The sequence below is a fragment of the Carassius auratus genome, chromosome 14, assembly GCF_003368295.1.
Source record: "Carassius auratus strain Wakin chromosome 14, ASM336829v1, whole genome shotgun sequence".
Classification (NCBI taxonomy): Eukaryota; Metazoa; Chordata; class Actinopteri; order Cypriniformes; family Cyprinidae; genus Carassius; species Carassius auratus.
The window spans coordinates 32,437,426-32,460,079 of NC_039256.1; the positions used below are offsets into that span (position 1 = coordinate 32,437,426).

Genomic DNA, 22,654 nt, shown 5'->3' on the forward strand with positions numbered 1-22,654 from the left:
TGGTCAAAATGCATAATGTTTTCTCATAGGGTTTGGTTATAGTCAGTATTTCTAACTAGCGGTCTATAAAACAATAGAAGACAATGAAATGTCTCCATATAAATATGTGTGCAAACGTAACACAGGACTGTTTTGGTGTTAGACTGTGTGAGACAGCAGACGTTCTCTCTGGATCCTCTCATCAGACACGGGTCACATTGTTTCAGCTCTGAATGAGACACACACACACACACACACACACGTATCCGTGCTCAATAGATAAATGCTAATCTGACACCATGCTAATCTCATTGTCTTTGCAGTGAGGATGAGGCGATTAAAGCGTGTGCTAGCATCTTATTAGCATGTGTTATTAGTTACACTAATCTGCTGGAGGCCTGCAGGAACAACACGCTCTGAAAAACGCCTCGGATCGCTTGCAGGCGAGGGGGAAATCTGCAGCCATTTTTCTTCTCTCTGCCTTTTGTTTTTACGAGCAGGATTTTATGCCGCGCTGTAGAAATGCACGATGTTATCAGAGGCTGAAGTTATGCATGGAGCAAATTCATTTTAATCACGTTCATTCGCTGCGAGAGAGGGGCAGATGTTTGGTGCTTCTTGTCATCTGCTATTCATTTGCACGATCTCCTCAGACCCATCGCGCCGCTTCTCCTCACTGCGGCTTGATTTCTGCTGAAAGTGGCATTCTTTGTGCCGTGTGCCTCACTGTTTTAAACAGCAGGATTGCATCTGTACCCCTGCAACGATCCCTGTATATTTCTCAGATTCCTGAGTGTGTGAGACACGGTGGGTCAGAGATTAGCGCTGGACAGGAGCGCAGACAGATGGCACTGACTCCAGATCCGGATTTCATGAGAGAGGTTTCGGATTGAGAAGTTAATCTGCGCTGCTAGAATATCAAACCATCTGTATTTAATGAGTTAAGAGGTCCAGATTTATCTCATCAGACCTGCTGAAGCCCAGTGATTCTTAACAGTCATCATTTTAAGTCATAAAATACAGTTAATTAAGTAAAGTGTTATGAAATTTTTCATTAGGAGACATTTGTGTGGCTTTAAATCACTCATTTGTTTACATCACTGAGTGTCAGACTATCATTCTTCCTCGTTATGATATGTTGCAACAACTTCTAACAAAGTTAGCAGCCAACTAGTGCGTAATCTATTATTTACAAGCCAATTTCACACAGTTGACACTTGGCGAGTGTTAATTTTGGACGCTGGAATTAAGTTGTAGACATGTGCAACACAGACTCATTTCTGCTTCACACACATATATGAACTTGTTTTTCTCCTGTGTTTGCAGGAACGCCATCTCTAAGCAGTTCTGGTACCGTGATGGTGCTGGTTGGTGATGTGAATGATAATATTCCATCATTCAGCTCAATGTCTTTCCACACAACTATTCCTGAAGATGCAGCCACCGGAACAGACGTCCTGTTGCTCAACAGCTCAGATGCTGATGTAGGATTCAATGGCGTGATAAGGTACGACACTAAAAACTGAAACCAACACCTACTATATAACATTCTATGCATTTAAAAAAAAAATCATTGTTTTTTTTTTTTGTCCTCAAACATTTAGCACCACACACACTACCTGTTTAGGACTTTGCACATTTTTCCAAAATTTCGTGTTCGGCATCCAAAAAATGTGTCATGCACAGGAACGTTGCACATGGGATCCGATACATATTAATTAATCTGTTGCAAAAAAAAAAAGAAAAGATGAAATATTAGTTCTATCTACTGCTGATTATCCCGGATTATCCCGAGTGATTCAAAGTTTACTACAGGGTTTTGGTAGCAATAATACAGCCACATATTTAAAATTGAAACCAGCATACAACTCTGGCTTCCGCTTCTTCGGTGGCTCTGAATTGTCAAAGCACCTCTGAAAATGCTTGCTATGGATGTAAAAAAAATGGACAAAATAGAATCCGATCTAAAAAAAAACTTATGACGGACGAAAGTTTTGGATGCAGTGTGTAAATGTAATTGACACAACGTGAGGTCACATACATTTTTTTACATGCAAAAATTTCGGACTCCGTTTGCAAAGACCTTAAGTCATGTATCTCTAAAGTACTCCTGCAAGAGCTCATTTGGGGGCAACATGTTCCACTTTCCTAAAAACATCCTAATGAGGATGGTAATGAAGTATGACAGACAGATCAGAGCCCAGTGGGGGGCAGCGGGACAGTGAGGGGCTTCGGTTCTTAAATCACAGAACCAACTTTATGCATCAGTGCGACATCATAGTTCTCACCGAACTGGTGTAAGGCGGACGATGCGTGACTGTGGATGATGTTGTTGTCTTTTCACCAGGGTTGTTTTTCACACTTTGTTCTGTAATTTGTGGAATTCCTGTCTCACTCTCTGAAGTTGCCATGTGTGCATGTTACTGTCAGAACAAGTTTGTGTCACAGGCCCCGAAAATGAACCTCACTGAAACTCCAAGCAGCATGGGAACGGCTCAAATCAGGTGTTTTTGATCAAGGCTCATTTACTGATGCACAGCTGAGAAAACATACTGCGGGAATTATGAAAGAACTGGAAAGATGAATAAAGAATTAATCTTCCCGCCGCCCATATGATAAGATACTTGCCGAAAAAAAAATCTGAATTCTTGCTTAAGAGGAATTTTTCTTGGGGCAGATGCCGACATTCTACAGACGGAAACATAGCTTTCCTGTAGTTTAATGCCAAGGTCATGGTTTGATTCCAGGCAGAGCCAGTACTGATAATATGTGTACTGACAATGCTAGTCAGTTGAGATAAATGTGACCCTGGACCACAAAACCAGTCATAAGGAAATTTGAAGTTGAGATTCATACATAATCTAAATAAGCTTTCCATTGATGTATGGTTTGTCATGATAAGACAATATTTGGCCAAGATACAACTATTTGAAAATCTGGAATCTGATGGTGCAAATACCTCAAAATCCTGAGAAAATTGCCTTTTAAAGTTGTCTAAATGAATTCCTTAGTAATGCATATTTGCTTTTTGATGTATTTATGGTAAAATAATTATAATTTAATGGAACGTGGTCTTAATATCCTAATTATATTAGGCATTCCAATTTTTTATCATTTTGACACATACAATGTATTGTTGGCTGTTGCTACAAAAATACCTCTGCTACTTAAGACTGGTTTTGTGGTCAAAGGTCACAACTATGTGTGGGTAGTTGACAGATAACATTATTTGGTCTCCATGCATGAATTGAACCTGTTGTGTTTGTGATTTACAGTTACAGTCTCAGTGGCGGGGACGGTCAATTCTCCATCAACCCAGCCACAGGTCTGATCATCACCAGCTCCTTGCTGGATCGAGAGGCAAGGGCGAGTTACCAGCTGCTGGTGGTGGCATCAGATGGTGGACAGCCCACACCGCTATCCAGCTCTGCCACAGTGTCTGTGGTTGTGGCCGACATCAATGATAACCCTCCACGGTTTCACCATCATCCATATGTTACACACATACCTGCTTCTACTTCCACAGGTGTGTCCTCTAATGCAGGGGTTCATGGTTTCACTGGGTTTTGCTCTGTCTGATTAGTGTCTAATCACTTCTGTTTTTTGTAGGCTCACTGGTCTTTGCGGTCACAGTAACAGATGAAGACACTGGTTCAAATGCTCAACTTCACTATTCGCTCACTGGACGCAATTCAGAAAAGTTTAGGATAGACCCCATCAGAGGTGCCATTACTGCAAATGAAAAACTCACAGGGAGTTCAGAGGTCACCTTCACGGTCCATGTAAAAGATGGAGGCACCAACCCTAAAACAGACAGCACAACTGTTACAGTTCGCTTTGTTACTGGAGGAGACTTTCCCCATATTAGAATCAAGGAGAAAGCCTTCACCTTCCCAGAAAACCAACCCACAAACACTGTTGTGACTAAGGTGACCGGATCTTCACCCAGGGCAGGTTCTTTGTCATTCTACATTGCAAACGGAAACCTGGACAATGCATTCCACATAGATCAACTTTCAGGAGAGCTGTCTATCAAAAAGCCTCTGGACTATGAGAATATTGAGAAGTATGTCTTGTGGATAGAGGCCAGAGACCAAGGCTTTCCCCCTTATTCAGCCTATGAGAAATTAGAGATCGCAGTTCTGGACGTTAACGACAACCATCCTACTTTTGAACAAGAACCTTTTCACGCTGAGATTTTAGAAAACCTCCCACCCCAACGTGTGCTGATAGTATCAGCATTTGACCAGGACAGTGGACCAAACGGGCAACTGGAATATGCCATAATTGAAGGCAACAAAGAAAACAGCTTCAGCATCAACAGGGCAACTGGTGAAATCCGCACAACACGACCACTGGATCGAGAGAAGGTCTCTCAGTATGCTTTGAGAGTAAAGGCGACGGATAGAGGCAGCCCTCCTAAAAGCACGGCAGTCAAAGTCTTGATCAGTGTGCTGGATGTTAATGATAATGCTCCCAGATTCTCTAAAATCTTCAGTGCCACTGTACCTGAAAATGCACCAGTGGGCTTCACTGTGACTCAAGTAACCACCACCGATGAAGACACAGGAGCTAACGCTATAAGCCGATACTCCATTAGCGATGCAAGTCTTCCCTTCATTATCCACCCCAGCACAGGAGACATCACCATCAGTAGACCTCTAAACAGAGAGGACACAAACCACTACATTGCCAAAGTCTCAGCACATGATTCCGGATGGACTGTTAGCACAGATGTCACAATATTTGTGACAGATGTGAATGATAACACTCCGAGATTTAGCAAGCCGTCATATTACCTGGACTATCCTGAGCTGACAGAGGTCGGATCCATCGTGACTCAAGTCTCTGCCACAGATCCTGACGAGGGTTTCAATGGAAAAATATTTTACTTTATCAGATCTCAAACAGAGTACTTCCGAATCAACTCCAGTTCTGGTGAGATTTTCATTAAACAGCAGCTCAGGTATCAAAACTCCAGTGGCCACAGTAACATCAATGTAAACCGTCATAGTTTCATCGTCACCGCTTCAGACCGAGGCATCAAGCCACTCATGAGCGAAACCACAGTTATCATAAATGTAGTTGACAGCAATGATAACCCACCCAAATTTGAATCTTCCTTTTACTTTACCCCTGTCACTAAAAGCGTAAAAGTTGGCACCAGACTCCTCAAAGTCACAGCCCATGATCACAAGGACTTTGGCCTGAACTCTGAAATAGAGTATGCGGTATCTGGAGGCAACAGTTCCAGCAAGTTCCGCTTGGATAAACAAACTGGATTGGTCACAGTTGCGTCCTCACTCACAGCAGACACAAATAAAGTTTACCTGCTTGAAATAACAGCAAGTGACAGAGGGAACCCACCTCTGTCCGCTAAGACAACAGTCAAAATAGCTGTTACAGAAGAGAACCATCATACTCCAGAGTTTTCACAGAACCAAGTAACAGTCACTGTGTCTGAAGGTCTGACTGTCGGCACAGCCATCCGCACACTTTCAGCACGAGATAAGGACAAGGACAAACAAATGAATGGCCTGGTTGTGTACAACATCTCCTCAGGTAATGACGATGGCTTGTTTTCAATTCACAGTCAAACAGGCGTTTTATCCCTAGCAAAGCTGCTGGATTATGAGACAAAGCAGAAGCATGAACTCAGAGTTTCTGCAACAGATGGAGGGTGGATTGCCAAGACAAGCTATGTTACAGTTAATGTCCTAGTGACTGATGTAAATGATAACCCTCCTCTGTTCGACCCCGTGGAATACTTCCCTGTCGTACAGGAAAATGTCCCCAGTGGCACCACTGTGGTAAAAATGAATGCAACTGATAAAGACTCAGGGCCAAATGCCCTGATGGCATACATCATTCAGTCATCAGACAGTGACTTGTTCATAATTGATCCCAACACAGGAATCATCACCACACAAGGTTTCCTAGACTATGAAGCTAAACAGGTGTATCACCTGACCGTCAAAGCCTTTAATGTTCCAGATGAAGAACGTTGCAGCTTTGCAAATGTTAATATTCAGCTAAAAGGTGCTAATGAATATGTCCCTCGTTTTGTGTCAAAGCAGTACTACTTTGAGGTTTCAGAGGCAGCACCTAAAGGCACAGTCATTGGAGAGGTGTTTGCGAGCGACAGAGACTTGGGAGAAGATGGCAAAGTGTATTACTTGATTTTTGGAAGAAGCAGAAAAAGGGGTTTTAACATTAATAAAAAGACAGGTCAAATCTATGTCTCAGGACCGCTTGACCGTGAAAAAGAAGAAAAGATTTCTCTTAAAGTCTTAGCTAAGAATTCAGGAAGCATAAGAGGGGCAGATATTGATGAGGTGCTTGTAAACATCACAATTCTGGATGCCAACGATCCCCCTGTATTCACCCAGGAGCTCTATGATGTTCAGGTGAATGAAGGACTATCCCCTGGAAGTCTGGTTACATTCGTCAGTGCTGAGGATTCAGATTCTGTCCCTAGCTGGAGCAGATTCACCTATGCCATCACTGCCAATTATGAAAAAGGTACCTTCACCATCAACCCTCAGACAGGACAGGTGTCTGTGGCTTCAGAACTGGACCGGGAAACTGTCCCTGTGTACAACCTCACTGTCCTAGCAGTTGACTCTGGTTCTCCAGCTGCCACCGGCAGTGCCATTTTAATTGTGACCCTGGAGGATATTAATGATAATGGACCAACTTTGGAGACTAAAAGTGGGGAAGTGATGGAGAACCAGAGAGCAGGAACATCCGTGATGACGCTCAGTTCAAGTGATCCAGATCTTGCACCAAATCAAGGACCATTCTCCTATAGCCTCGTTAGCACTGGAGCAGCATCCAGCTACTTCACACTCAGTCCAACTGGAGAGCTGACCACCAGCCGGGAGATAGACCGAGAGAAGATAAGTGATTTCTACCTCCCTGTGATAATCAAAGACTCTGGTATTCCTCAGATGTCCTCGACAGGAACTGTCCACATCAAAGTCAATGATCAGAATGATAATCCCTCAGAGTCTCGCTCCGCAGAAATCTATGTGCATTATTTTGGAAATATGTTCCCTGGAGGATCACTGGGGGTGGTAAAGCCACAGGATCCAGATATACAAGACACATTCCACTGTTCTCTGACTCCACCAGTGGCTGTCCTCTTCAGCATTCCCACAGGAACCTGTGACCTCCGCTCAAACAGTCGCTCCACAGATGGCACATTTGATTTATCGGTGCGTAGCAGCGATGGTGTCCACGACGCTGTCAACAGCCATGTCCGTGTTTTCTTTATTGGATTCAATAATGCCACAGTGGAAAACAGCATCCTGATACGAGTCGTCTCCCAAAGCACCAGCGACTTCCTTACTAATCACTACCTCAGTTTCCTGCGCATCGCCAATTCACAGCTAGCTGGCTTGGGCACTGGAGTCCAGATCTATGGGGTATTTGAACTAAACAACAGCACTTTCCTGATGGCAGCTGTAAAGCGGGGTCACGGGCAGTATGTCAATCCGAGTGGAGTCGCCACTTTCTTCCAGAGCATCAAAGAGATTCTGCACAGACAAAATGGAGTTAAGATTGACTCTGTGGACTATGATCCCTGCTCCCACAATCCGTGTCAAAATGGGGGGAGCTGCAAGAGGCGGCTGGGTGTTGGTCCAGACATGAAGACGGAGGAGAGTGTCCCGGTCATCCTCGTCTCAAATCGCCCCCTACAGCCATACGCGTGTAACTGCAGGCCAGGTTATGCCGGTGCCCTCTGCGAGACTGACATCGATGAGTGCCAGCCGACACCTTGCCACAATGGAGGAACTTGCCAAAACCTGGTCGGTGGATTCTCTTGCTCCTGTCCAGAAGGTTTCACTGGGATGGCTTGTGAGAGGGACATCAATGAGTGCCTTTCGAACCCCTGCCAGAATGGGGCACTATGCCAGAATTACCCCGGGGGCTTTAACTGCCTGTGCAAATCTGGATTTGCAGGTACTTTTCACCAGTAACACAACAACAGATGTTAGAAAAGGTGCATAAATGCAGCTTGCACACACGTTTGTTATCATTTTAGGCCAAGAAAAATATTTGCTTCTAAGTAATTGGAGGGGTGTTGTAACCCAAGCATACAGTGGCCGTTGCCAAAAGCAGTTTGCTGTTAGGGTCACAGACTGGGAGGTATCAGCTGTGATGCAGATCAACTTGTCATGTTTACTGTAATGAAAGTAGATGATAAGATTTTCACCCTAATAAGGACACGGCCATAAACCACCTTCAGATTTCACCTGTGCTGTGCAGTTACACTGCTTGTACACTCTAAAGAGGTCTCTGAGTTTAAGGACCATCTGGCTTTGTTGGGTCCACTTTAAGACATTTTGAGTCATAGAAACAAATTGTATTAGAGTTTGGGTTAGGGGTTTTAAATGCAGGGATAATTTGTAAAGCTAGCTAGCTCAAGCCATTTCAGAGTTTTTAAAATCAGTAATGATGACATAATTACAGTGACTGTAAAATCAGTTGGTGTATGCGAGTATAGATCTGTCTGTAATGTTTTCCTTTGAATAAGCATGTGTGACAGCCTTAGCTTGAATCTGCTCTGTTTGGGCAGGTGTTGGCTGTAGCTTTTGGACATTGTTTTCAAAATGGAGCCGAAACAGACGTTTTATTTCAGGCTCTGAGTCATCACAGTTCTTTTTTAATTCTGATCATAACAAATGACTGCAGTGTGTTCACATCGGAGGCCCCAGATAAATGGGGCTGCTAGAGAATTACACCTATTGACTTACAGTAGTGTGCATGCACTCCAGCTGAACCCCACACTTCCTGTTTTGCTAGCAGTGATTGAGTTTTCGTTCTTCATGCCATTTGTCTTAGAGAGCTACATACAGGGAGCAGAAAAGTTCTGCTCATCATTTGTATGTCCAGTCATTCTTTTTTGTCATAGTCTTCAGCGTATATGTGTGTTTTATATCCGCACCTCTTTAATGGGTCTCCCAGAACCAGTGCAGCTGATGCACCTTCATGACAGACTTTCACCTTCTCTTTCTTAGAAACGTGGGACCGTTTACAAGGTGTAAGACTTCGAGCTGTTTGTATTAGAAAGATAAAGTGCACCAGAGATGTGAGAGAGAAAGAAAACACAGGGAATTCTGGGAGCCCCATGTGAGAACAGTCATTTTTGTGTGTCATGCTCACCTCATTGTTTTCATTGGTGTTGTTTCGTGAATTCAGGGAAAGCCTGTGAGACCATCATCAATTACTGTGAGTGTAACCCCTGTTTTAATGGGGGTTCCTGCCAGAACCGGGTGGAAGGCTATTACTGTCACTGTCCTTTTGGTAAGTCATCATTTCAGCCCCGGGAACCAGTTTAAGGTCCTCCAACTGCTGCTATTAATTCTGGACTGTGTGTGAGACTGTAATGCAGAAACAAATGTGTTGTAGATTACAGAAAATGTGAATTTGTCCATTGACAAACAATGTGGTAAATGTTCAACCATATTTTTTTGCGTGTTGTACCATGGATGTCATGAATTTTCACTGCATGAAATTCCTACGCCACCGACAAGCAATAAATTACTCTTGCTCTGCAGGTGTGTTTGGAAAGCACTGTGAACTGAACAGCTACGGATTTGAGGAGCTGTCTTTCATGGAGTTCCCCAGCCTCGACCCTAACAACAACTACATCTACATCAAGTTTGCCACGTTGAAGGAAAACGCCCTGCTCTTGTACAATCATGACAACCAGACCGGCGACAAGGCGGAGTTCCTGGCCCTCGAGATCTTAGAGGGCAGAATGAGGTTTTCGTTTAACTTGGGGAGCGGCACATACAAGCTCATGACCACCATCAGGATCTCAGATGGACAGTTCCACACGGTCATCGCCAGGAGGGCAGGAATGGTGAGTCCTTTCAATCTCTCTATTAATCAGTCTGAAAGCAACCTTTAGATTGGTTAAGAAGATGTTTTACTCTGATCTCGTAGGTTTTGTTCAAAATCAAAGTGTCTGTTGGTTGTGTGTTCTTTTACCGAGATATCAGTCTATCTCTAAACTCTCCTGGAGTTGTAGCATTAAATCTCTCTGTAAATGGCTTGAAAAAACACTTCAGCACGGCATTACTGCAACACCTCAGCTTTGTGTGATCCAACTAATGTTCCCTGAAAAATGGTCTGAAAGTCTGTTGTAGGCCTCACTGAAGGTTTGAGAGTAGAGCCGTGTGTCATGAGAACCCAGCCCCTGCGGTGCAATAAAGAGAACCCGATCTGTGTGTTTGGAAAAGAGGATGTGGGTCACTTTGGTGGTTCTGTAGGGCCGTTTTCTTTTTTTCTTCCTTTTCTTTCTAGACGTGAGCTTGAGCAGATGTTAAAGTCATACATGGCCCCTTGTTTTCCCCTGTGGAGAGAGCTGAACTCTGACAGTCAAGGGTACTTTTGTTTAGTTTAGATGTCCAAGTTTACCCCACAGCCAGATGCGTTGGATTTTGGCACGCTGTCTCAAGCTCATGGTTTTTTTGTTTACAGGAGAGTTGGAGTTTATCGAGAGCTGGGCTTCGTCCATGTTTTTGCTCTTCACTTGTTTCTGCGTTGTGTGTTGCAACTTAGATGGTTGATGGATTATAAATAGAAAATTAGAAATCAGCTCGCACACCCACATGCAGCATGTGTTTCCAAACACCGTCCAAAAAAAGCAGCTCAAAGCCAAATCTATTTAATACAGACTCTGAAAATGCTCTTTGATCCCAACTGGGTCCAGTTTAAGATTTTCAGACCAATGCAGTTTAGTCGTGCACTGGATGCACACTACAACATTCATGCAACAGTTAACATCAATCTTTTTGAGTTATGACAACATATGAAATGATGCTCAACCTGTAATCTACATGTTGTAGGAAATGTTTTTTTTTTAACCTTAAAATAACATTCTAATCACAATCATGAAAACCATCAATCAAGAAAACTGGGCATTTCAACATTTTAGAAACATGCTCCCACAATGCTTTTAGAACCTAAATGTGTTACCTGTGTTGAAATCTGCTGCCTAAGTATCAAGACAATTTAATTAAGTTCTGCTGCATATAACTGCTTTAGAGACTTGTTTCTGAAAGCAAATGTTTCCTCTGCTAGAAATGCTTTGAAACGGTGTGTGACTCCTGGAAAAAGGAGCACGCTGTGGTCTGGTTTAGTCTTTTTGAAGTGCAGGGAGGCATTAATGCGATGACCAGACGCTCGAGCCGTGCAGGAAGTCGTCTGTATCAGCACTTAGCACAGATCCAGCAGACAAACACGTCTTGTTTCCATTGTTAGTGTAGGGTTTTCTATTTTTAGGCAGAAATTCCTCTATACGCAAGTGAAGTGTCTGTGTTATTTGTAAGTTGAGGTCGTGCTGTTGTCTGATGTCAGTCCTGCTTCCCAGTGTCTCTGTACTCTTTGTACCTCCTCCTCTGAGATGTTTTTCTCCCAAATGTCTGCACGGGACTCATAAAGCACTGTGAGGACAGCACAGATCACTGTAGAATGTCTTGCGGTAATTTATTCACCAGCATCTGGGTGTCGTTTTTTTCCGTGTAGTATTCTGTAGGCTCAACAAAATACTCAAACTTGACAAATTCATACAGGTCATTTTATTTATGTTATTTAAAGCACAAATACATTCCAAGATGTTTTCATTTTGATTTTAAAATGCAAATGGACTTCTGAGATTGTTATTCCGAGATGCAAAAGTAAAATACGGTAAAATAAAGACGGTTAGTCTCAACCAGCTGCACACAAGCATCATGCTGACCTGTTTGTCTGTCTGCTGTGTTAAAGGCTGCGTCTCTCACTGTGGACCTGTGTGGAGAGGAACAGGAACCGGGATACTGTGCCGTCAGCAATGTGGCTGTTCATACTGACTGGTGAGAAACACTCATTTACAGTCATTACAGCATCTCTTTATTACTGTATGTCCCAGTATAAAGAGCAACAGTGAGCACTTGCCAAGTGGCCTGGGTTTTGAAGGGATTATCACCATTCATTTTCACCACAGAGTATGAGATACAAACTTTGGCTATATAAAGTGTTCCTCTAGCTCAAGTGGTAGAGCATTGCAGTAACAAGCGCAATGTTGGGGGTTTGAATCCCCGGGAACACATGTTTGTAGAAAATTGTTAGTCTGAATGCAATGTAAGTCGCTTTGGTTGAAAGCGTCTGCTAAATACATAAATGTAAAGTAAAAATGTTTGAAATTAGTTTTTCATTATAATTTTTTTTTAAATTAAAATCTGTTATTTGTAGATGATTGGTAGATCTTGCTTTGTGAGTCTGAGATTATTCACAATATTGCAAACTTTGATTTAAAAAAAAATATATATATATATATATTTTTAGATATTGTAATTCAAAAAGATTAAATACATAAAATATTATTGAATATGTATATAATTCCTCACTGATAATATGATTATTTTATTAAAATGTTAAATTTTTGGTAGATGTTTGGCAGATCTCACTCCAAAATAATGGGTAGTTCTTTAATTGGAAATCTAAAACATAAAAAAAAAAAAAATGTAACTAAATTTAAGAAATATCTGCTAACGGGGTCAGAAAAAGAATCTTAATTCAAAGGGAAAACAATATGATTTTTCAGATCCCATTGACTGGTAATTTTTCTTCTACTTATCACTTAATGGTAAGTCTGTCTTGAAAGATTTATTGTTACTGAAGAAAGTGAATTTCTCTCCTGGAAGCCGAGTGTGGCACTGATATGGCTAAAAGCGGTGTCTGTTCTCTCAGGATTCTGGATGTCCAGCCGAACCGTCTGTCTGTTGGAGGCGTTCGCTCGATTGAAGCCCTCCTGCATCGTCGAGGTCAGGTGGCCACGCATGACTTTGTGGGGTGCATCATGGAGTTTGCTGTCAATGGACGTCCGCTGGAACCGTCTCAAGCTCTGGCTTCACACGGCATCCTGGACAGGTCTGTCACCAAACACACAAGCACAAACGACAGCTCATTCGGCTCGGCTCTCTGGACGTCTCTCAGGGAGGGCAGAATGAGAGCTCCAGCTGATCCCAGTCTTAATTTTGATGGCTGTGTGAATTTTCTGGAGCAGCTTGAATAGTGTTGATTTTATTTCAGGTGACTGATGATTTGAAATGAATGCAGCTCTTTTGCATCTATGCTAATGTTGGAGTCATGGACTCTTGTGTTGCTGTGATGTTCCCCGCTGAAGGTTTTTGTGTGTCTTCCGTCCACAGATGTCCAAGGTTAGAGGGTGTGTGTGTCGCCGAGCCCTGCAGACACGGTGGGACGTGTCTGGACATGTGGTCATCGCAGCAGTGCCAGTGTATGGAGGGTTTCACTGGACACACCTGTGAGAAATGTGAGTTTTTGCGATCTGGAGTGATTGAGTTCTCAAAAGGAACCAATGTACTGTGTGTGTTTTACGCCTTATTCAAGTGATTTAACATTTTTAGTTTTTCACTAACCATTCATACAAATGTTTTTCCCAAAAACACAATCATGTACATACATACTGCTCACATATTATTATTATTATAGCTCAGTTTGTGCTGATAACAGTGAGAATAGACTTTAGCCATTCATATGTTTATAAGTAACTGAAAAAAATGACAAAACTTCTCCAGGCCCCAAAAATACCCTCAGAGGGTTAAATCTAATATTTTATTAACTATTTTTCATTCGCACTTTGGTCAGTTATGAGATTTTGTCTTCGACTGTTGACAAGAAAATACAAAAAATACACATTTAAGTGTTTATTATATTGCACTTGTAATAATCCGTCATTTCAACATTTACAGATTTATTCCTATCTATGTTTTTTTTTTCCATTTTCACTGATTTATACAACATTTTACTCCAAAAAACATGTTAAAAAGAGTTTTTATCTCTACTTCTGCAGCTCATACATATATCAAATCTTTGAGTGTTATGTCTTTTCTATATTCTAAATAACCTTTTAACTTAATATTTCAGCAGAATCAACCCAGTTTTTGAACCTGGAAATGTACAAAAATGAGTGCATATTTATTTTGGTTAAGGCACCCATTTGCATATTTAAAAATAACATTTCAGAAAACTTGTAATATATATATATATATATATATATATATATATATATATTCTGGCTTTACAGTAACAGTGTGTTTAATGTCAGATATTTCATGTAAAAGTAATGAATTGTCACTTTCCTTTCATCACATCACAATGTGCAAAAAGATCCTTGATGGAGTTTAAACTAGAGTGTGTGTGTTTTTCTCAGACATCACTGCAGATACGGCTCTGTCTCTGGACGGTTCGGGTCGTTTGGACTATGGTTTGAGTCAGACTCGCAAGAGAGATGTGTTGTTGGCACGAGCGCTGCAGGACCCCGGCCGACCCATCCCAGAATACAGCAGCTTGGAGCTGAAGTTCCGCACTCGCAGTGGCTCGGGAACGCTGCTGCACGCACAGGAGAGCTCCAACTACACCACCATCAGGGTAAGAGTGCTCCGGGCTCACGGCCAGCCGGCTGAACTCACTCCTCCTCGTTCTCCGTCCACTGCAGCTGCTGACCACTAGTGAGGCCATAGAGAGCTACTACTCAAAACCACACAAACACAGAGACACAACCACATTCACAGCGGCGCACAACTCGGATTTGTTCTTCGTTCAAGACGGATTTTACATTTCCAGATTTTTTAGCTCTGTAAATCATTTTCCTTCTACACTACAGTTCTTTTCTGTCGCCCCCTTCTTTTTCAAAACAATAAAAAAAAATTAATTTTGTATAGCTCTGTTACAAAATATAGTGAAGTGTATTATTACTTAGTCATATGAATTTAATTAATATGTAAAAGCTATCATAAATGCACTTCAGATTAACTATTATTATTATTTGGTATTATAGTATGTTTGTTTAATAAGCTTTTATTTTTGTATATTTAGTTTTCAATAATAATACATTTAGTTTGGTTAGTGTTTTATAATTTATAATATTTCTATAATTTATTTATTTATTTTATTTTTATTTTTTTACTTTAAACTTAAAGTTAAAACTTAAACTTTATTTACTTAAACTTAATCACTTCAGTTAAGTTTAGTTTAGGTGCTAAAGATTTTTATTTGTGCTTTTGTCATTTGTTCCTTTTTTTATAATTCTATTTAAATTTAATTTATTTTTCAGTTTTAGTAATTTTAGAGCTCCCTTCAGTCAGATGCCAGGGAAGCATTTTTAATTTTAGGTTCAGATTTTATTTTTTTTAGTTTTTTCATCAAATATTTAATTTCAGCTAAATTTCAGTTTACGAACATGTTTTAGTGGTTTAAGTTTACAATAACAAAACTGCTTACTAAGATTGCTTTTTTTAGTTTTTTTTTTTTGTCAAAAAAGTAAGTATCACATGTGTCCTTTACTAAAAAGGCAATCCCAGAATGCACTTGGGGGAAAAACAAATCAGCAGAAAAATATAAATACATAAAAATTCTATTTCAGTAAATTTCATTCTCTGTCTAATTAAGCTGATTGTCTCTGATATGAGGTGCACCCGTCGTACGATTGATTAAATCCTGCTACTAAATGACATGCATTGCTCTTCTCTCTCTGTGTCTCAGCTGAAGAACGGTCTGCTGCAGTACGTGTCTGACGCCGGTGTCGCTGGTAAGGTGGAGAGGATTGTGGGAGATGTTGTTCTGTCCGACGGTCAATGGCACACACTCCTGCTTCAGAGAAACGGATCATCCACCGTTCTGCGGATCGACGAGTCCAGCTCGAAAGTCATTCTGCACAATACACAGGACTTTGGAGGGATCGATGTCCACACACTGTCTCTCGGGGGCGTCCCAGCCCGACCAACACAACAGAAACTCATCCCAGGTCAGTTCCCATTGTGTAAAACCTCATATAATGATGGCTAGAAGTATCATTATAAAGCAAGACTGCATTGCAAACATCCCAGTGACATTTGTACTATACGCCTCTGTATATGTAAATATTTTAATCACCAGAAATGACATTGACATTGCATGTTAATTTTGAACTAAACTATTTTAGCAATGAGAAATGCCTGACTCGCAGTCAATGGATACATCATAGTTGGCTCACTCACTCATATTTTCTGCCCGAATCAAAACTTGGGAATGTTTTTCCTCTACGAGTTAAAGTGACAGGAGAAGGTTCAGAGAAAGTGTACGTGTTTTTGTGCTAACTAGGTTAGACAGCAGACTGCCAACAGGAAATAATGTCTGAACTTTCCACAGAGCTGAAGTACTGTCCATTAAAAACAGACACTTGTAGACACTTCATACTAGAGCTCTCACAAAGAGAAAATTTATTTTTTTATATATATTTTCTATTTTCTTACATATCATTCTCAGATGTGTAACTAACAATGTATTAACTAACTGTTGTCCATCTCAGACGTTTCTCCTGAAAAATAAAACAAAGTTGACATTTAAATGAAACCTTACTGAGAAACCTCTGAGCAAAAAGATCACCAGCTGATGTTCATATATGGTCAGATTGAGCTGTTGGGTTGTAACCCTCTCTCTACTGGCAAAAATCTAAATATCAAATGAAATTATCCAAAGTATTTTAAGGTAAACTTATTTTGTGCTCGTAAGGTCACGTAATTTCTGGTTTCAAGGGGCTGGAAGAGAGCGGATGAGGAATTGAATTTGGCCAGTCTGCTTTCTCCCTCTAATAAACAGAACCAAATGTTCTGTGTTTGAATGGGGCATAAATTCAATAAACATCGATTTACATTGTTGATGGTTTGTTGTTAGGCAACATGATAGTGCAGGTCTGAATCAGTGACATCAAGATTCTTCCCAGATGGTGTGCTCTTGAAAGGTTGCATTTTTGGCTTGCAGGATACTTGTGTTGAAGAGAAGAGTCTGTTTCTCTTCCTCTTGATGTAAAAGCAATGATTTGTTGATGTGTATCCCAGGGGAAGAATTTTGTTCTACATTGGCTGATGCTATAGCAGTCAGAAACCCAAACAAAATGTCTGCATGTGTAGTGTTAAACTAAGCAATGCCCATTTCTTTACGTCTTTCAGATTTCTATGTCATGTTGGGAAAGCTCTTGTCCCTCACATAGCCAAACAATTGACTTGCAGTGTACATTTTGATGCGGTTTGCTGCTTTTGTCCAAAAATCTGTCCTCAGAGGTCTATAAATGCCATGCAATATGACATTTAAACTCACTTAAGACATGTTTAACTTTAAAAAAAGAGCACATAATCAGTACCTGGGATTATCACTGTCATATAGTTTGTATGTTGTTGTTCCAGCCGTGACGTCACGGAAATAAAAAACGTTTCTAAAATAGAAATTTCACATGTCGCGGCTAGTTAGGACAAAACCTCTGATTAACATAGAAAGGATACCTTTTATCACATTTTACGTTGCATGTAGTTAGCACACAGTGTTCTGAACACCTTTTATCTTTTGCTTAGGAGTGGGTTCATTTAAAACAGTACTCAATTTCTGAGATGATTTGAGTTAATGTTCCTTTCTCTGTGCTTCTAGGTTTTGATGGGTGTTATGCCTATGTGAAATATAACGGAGAGATGCTCCCCTTCAGTGGTGAACACAGGACCGTCTCCATCTCAAAGACTGATCCTTCTGTGAAGATCGGCTGTCGTGGCCCTAATCTATGTGAGAGTAGCCCATGCTGGGACGGGCTGATGTGCGTAAACCAGTGGTACACCTACCAATGTGTCCCGCCGGGCGACTGCACCTCGAATCCCTGCCAGCACGGTGGCAGTTGTGTGCCCGGCGCTCGTGGAGGCTTCACCTGTGCGTGTGAGGAGTCCTACACGGGCAGAGTCTGCGAGAGCCTGGTGGCCTGTCTCGGAGTCCGGTGTCCACAGGGTAACGAGTGTAAGCTGGGAGCCAATGGAGGGTTCATCTGTAGTCCAAGCCCCACCACCGAGGAGATGGTTCTGCCCATCTGGGCCGTTCCTGCAATAGTAGGCAGCTGCGCGACTGTTTTGGCGTTGGTGGTTTTGAGTCTCATCCTGTGCAACCACTGCAAGGGCCGCAAGAATACCAAAGTGCCAAAGGATGAGAAGAAAACAAAGGAAAAGAAGAAGAAAAAGAAAAAGAAAGGCAGTGAGAATGTGGCGTTCGATGATCCGGACAACATTCCGCCTTACGCAGACGATATGACAGTCCGAAAACAGCCAGAGGGAAACCCCAAACCTGACATCATAGAGCGAGAGAACCCTTACCTGATCTACGATGAAACCGACATTCCGCACAACAACGAAACCATTCCCAGCGCTCCCTGTGCTCCGTGTGCAGGACCAGAGGCAGATATGGAACACTACGACATTGACAACGCCAGCAGCATTGCTCCATCAGATGCAGACATCATCCAGCACTACAAACACTTCCGAAGCCATACTCCCAAGTTTTCCATTCAGCGCCACAGTCCACTGGGATTTGCTCGCCAGTCCCCTCTTCCTCTAGGTGCCACAAGCTACACTTATCAGCCGACCTACACCCAGGGGCTCCGCTCCACCCCTCTCAGCCATTCAGCTTGCCCCACGCCCAATCCCCTGTCCCGTCACAGCCCAGCACCCTTCAACAAGCCACCCTCCTTCTACCGCAACACTCCCACCCGTGAACTCAACTTGGCACGCCGTGAGGGAAGCCCTCTAGATTTCCACGGCGATGTGTGCCAGCCTGGTATGTTCAACTATGCCACCCGATTGGGAAGGCGCAGCAAGAGCCCTCAAACCATGGCGGGCCACGGCTCTCGGCCTGGGAGTCGTCTTAAACAGCCAATCGAGCAGATTCCCCTGGAGAGCGGCCCTCCTGTGGGGTTGTCCATAGAGGAGGTGGAACGCCTCAACACACCTCGACCCAGGAATCCCAGCATCTGCAGCGCCGATCACGGGCGCTCTTCATCTGAGGAAGACTGCCGTCGACCGCTCTCACGTGTCAGGAACCCTGCGGATGGCATCCCTGCTCCGGAATCCTCCTCCGAGAGCGACTCCCATGACTCCTTCACCTGCTCGGAGATGGAGTACGATCGCGAGAAACCAGTTTCTTATAGTTCTCGCATGCCCAAGCTCTCGCAGGTCAACGAATCGGACGCTGATGATGAGGATCATGGAGGGAGGATGCGACAGAGGCGATACTCCAGCCGACGTGCGGAGGGGGGGCCGGCAAGCGGCCACAACACTCTATCAGAGTATCAGCACCACACACTACCCCATAAACTGGGACAAGGGTCCAATAATTTCAACTGGGACAACCTACTGAACTGGGGTCCGGGGTTCACCCACTACGTGGATGTTTTTAAAGACTTAGCACTGCTACCAGAGAACTCTGCTGCTAAAGACATTGAAATGAAGAGTGGCGATGGCTCCATCACGATTCTGAATGAGGGCGAAACCGAGCAGTACGTATGAGAAGCACTGAGTCCTTGGGCCTCATTTATAAAGCATGCATACACACAGATTTGATCTTAAAGTGTGCGTATGCTTAAATCCATGCAAATTCTTATATTTGTAAAAACCGCCTTAGCATCACCTTAGGATCTGAGCAGACGTACTTTTTCTTGTCGAAGTACTGCAGGTTTTTGGCAAATGTAAGCTGTTCTTGCAGCTTGCTGTTCTAAATGTAAGGATTTGAATGATTACTGGTGATTTTTTATATGTTAGTGTCATTAATTAGGAGTCGTTTACAAGGCATAGAGCTGAAAACATTCAGTTGTGCGCAATCTGATCATTTGCGATTAAGATTTCACATCGTCAGGTGTACACATGTTTTCTGTGCCTACATTCATTCTATGAATCACACATATGCATTTTTGTGAGATGATCACAAGGTCAAATTAAGGATGGTTTCTGTGCAACATTTTATAAATGAGGCCCATCTCTTCGCCTTCTGAGACTGGAGTCAGGAGCCATGGTACACATGAAATACTGATCAGTTAAGACGAACTTAAATGCAGCAAGGCAGAGCACTGATTGAAAAGACGAGCACCAAACACCCTTCACAGAGTGCACTACAGAAACACTAGGGGTTGCACTGACTAGTTGTTTGACTAGTCATGGATTAGGCAAAGGTGCATCCCTGTGTATGTGCATGACATTATCTTCATACAGTATTGACCGATTGTATTTGTAATTTAGTAAACCCAGGGCACATTGCAAGTGAACCCCACTGGTGCTGTGTAATGACTGATTTTGTTAAAGTGTTGCATTGAACATAAACAGCAAAGACTGCTGATGCCGGATGGCGCATTATGAGTCACTTACGTTAAGATAAACAGCCATCCACTCACTAGTAAACGAATAGTCGTGCAACCCCTTCCTACAAACACACAATGTCTGGAAGAGGAAGCTGGGAGAGGTGTGGCACACATATGAAGTGAATCAGTTCTGGTCCATCTGTCTGTTCGGACTTGCTAAAATAAAGTTTGTCATAATGAAGGGTCGTTGTGACCCTCCAGCGCTGCACCCCTAGAGTCTAAACTCTTTCCATTTGGCAGATTTTCCTGTGCGTTAGTGCCTCGACCTCTAGGAAGCACATCCATGAGCTCGGTGTGAAGAACAGGGACATATTTGGCCCCGGTTCTGCACGCTTCAGCCAAAATCAAAAGAAAAGCTTTGGAAGCGTCCGCCAAGAATGGATGTTTCTCATCCTGAATAACTGGCTGCCGTCTAAAACAACAAAACCTCCAGATATGAGATTAATCAGGCTTCTGCCTTCTGGATATTTGAGGATTTATATTTAGGAGCACGGACACTATGACTTTGAACGGTGTATTGCAGGTTTCGTACAAACACGCTTGACCTGTTTAACGCAACGCCCACCTGCTACGAGACTATGAACTTGTGTACATTTTGTATTAATATGGAAGCTCTTGGAAGTTGATGTTCTCTGTTGTTACATGTTCTTTGTTGTTGTTGTTGTTTTTTTCAATGTACTGTTTCTACTTTTTTACTGTTTATTAACTTAAAGGTTCATCAGCATTTTTATGGATATTTTTCATATGCTGGAAATGAGGTTCTTACTTTCAGCGGAAGTAAGATTGAACTTGTTATTTTTTACATTTGTTACTTATGTAACATCAGTATTTTCCACTATTTTGATAAAACTATAACATAAATGTCTGTGTAAAAGCCAATAACAGAATAAAAAAAAATATTTATTTAAAAAACTTTTGATGTGATGAGACTAGACTGAATGAAAGCTGGATATCAAAATGATATTTTTTAACAAGTTTCAGTGCATTTAACCATAAATTACTCCGAAATGAGTTGAATGAAACATTCAATAGCTCTCAGAGACTGAAAACGAGCACCGATGCAGAACTTTAGTAATATTAATTAAAAGGTGACAGCCACATGTGTCATGTGTAATTGTTTTATGAATCTGTCCGTGTAACAAAAAATAACTGATGCTTTAAATATAGGTTCAAAAGGAGAGGTTTGAAAGTCTGTGTGACAAATGTTATGGCGACTGTAGCTTTAACACTTATAAGTTAGGATGTGTGTAATTAAAAGAGACTTATATTTTGAAGAATTGGGGAAACCAGGCACTGAAGAATCAGCCAGAACGAGCAAAAGATCTGCACCGCTGAACCTCTCTGAGCGGCGGAGCTCCTGAGGGATCTTGCTCTCTGCTGTTGTTTACTAAAGCAACACACAGCTGATTTTGCACAAACTTACAGGAAGCGACTGTGAATAAACAATCACACATTCCATTAAACAGCATGCCTCTGATGCTGCGGAGACGGTCTTGGACTGCGTTAAAACTGTGGCTGCGACTGGAGTTTTTCCTGTGGTTTTGAAGTTTTAACTAATTTTATGACATTTATATTCATGCAAATCTAAGGTAACATCTGCAACAATAATCTGAAGAATGCATCGTTTAAAGCCACTTAATGAATCACACCGGATCACAGACGATGTTTTCTCAGCAGCAGAAGTCTAAGTCTTAAATAGCCAAAGAAGAAATACACGATAGTGTTCTCATGACATTCAATAAAAGGATAAAATATAGAGAAACGGATGAAGGAAGGAAGTGTGTGTGTGTGTGTTTTGATGCAAAGGTAATATACAGTACTACAAATAATAGTGTTATAAATGTACTTAAAAAAATGATTTACAATGTTGATGACTGTTAAACAGTCTCGTAAAAAGGGTCCATTTCATAAAACCCTTTTCTATAACAAGGGTCGTGTAAGTGTTTTGCTCAATAACTGTGAGAATAACTTCCCGTCAGAAGCAGACAGATGAAGTTTAATATACTAAAAGGTAAATTGAGTTGATGTTTTTCTTTCAGGACGGTTTGAGAAAGTTATCTGACACAGTTTGCACACACCCTGGATTCTCTCTGGAATGCTGTGAAGTCTGATTCCCACAATCTCCCGAATATCCCGTCCAGCTCCTGTCCGTATGTGTGAGGACACTTCTGATGACGCCGAGTGCCATCTGTCAGACGTGTGGCACGTAATCAGAGCGATTCTTGGCTGGTTTGAATCTCTTTCGAGGTGAATCTGTGGTTTATTAACCAGCACAGATGTGTAATGAGATCATGTGTGTGATTCGGTGTAGTTTCAGGCTGTTCTCCAGCATTTACATCAGTTAATTATACATTTTTATTCAATGTCAAAAATCATTAGGATATTAAGTAAAGATCATGTTCCATGAAGATATTTTGTATTTTTTATACCATAAATATATCAAAACTTCATGTTTGATTAGTA

The 22,654-nt window shown here is 41.9% G+C and overlaps 1 protein-coding gene across 1 annotated transcript; it reads left to right on the top strand.

Moving 5' to 3' along the window:
- Positions 1–1,084: 1,084 nt before the first annotated feature.
- Positions 1,085–21,915, top strand: LOC113114357 (protocadherin Fat 4-like). Its single transcript, XM_026281268.1, has 11 exons — positions 1,085–1,486; positions 3,255–3,505; positions 3,589–7,944; positions 9,184–9,288; positions 9,543–9,850; positions 11,758–11,843; positions 12,721–12,900; positions 13,182–13,306; positions 14,207–14,424; positions 15,538–15,799; positions 17,455–21,915. The coding sequence occupies exons 1-11, from the start codon at positions 1,338–1,340 to the stop codon at positions 19,344–19,346; spliced, it is 7,932 nt and encodes a 2,643-aa protein (XP_026137053.1). The 5' UTR covers positions 1,085–1,337; the 3' UTR covers positions 19,347–21,915.
- The last annotated feature ends 739 nt before the right edge of the window (positions 21,916–22,654 follow it).

What these genes read in the sequence shown, in the direction of transcription:
- LOC113114357 (XM_026281268.1), top strand. Translation starts at nt 1,338, where the DNA reads ATGGTGCTGGTTGGTGATGTGAATGATAATATTCCATCATTCAGCTCA. An exon ending in TCGCCAGGAGGGCAGGAATG is followed by an intron (nt 9,851 to 11,757) that starts GTGAGTCCTTTC and finishes GCTGTGTTAAAG; the next exon opens with GCTGCGTCTCTCACTGTGGA. An exon ending in TCACACGGCATCCTGGACAG is followed by an intron (nt 12,901 to 13,181) that starts GTCTGTCACCAA and finishes TTCCGTCCACAG; the next exon opens with ATGTCCAAGGTTAGAGGGTG.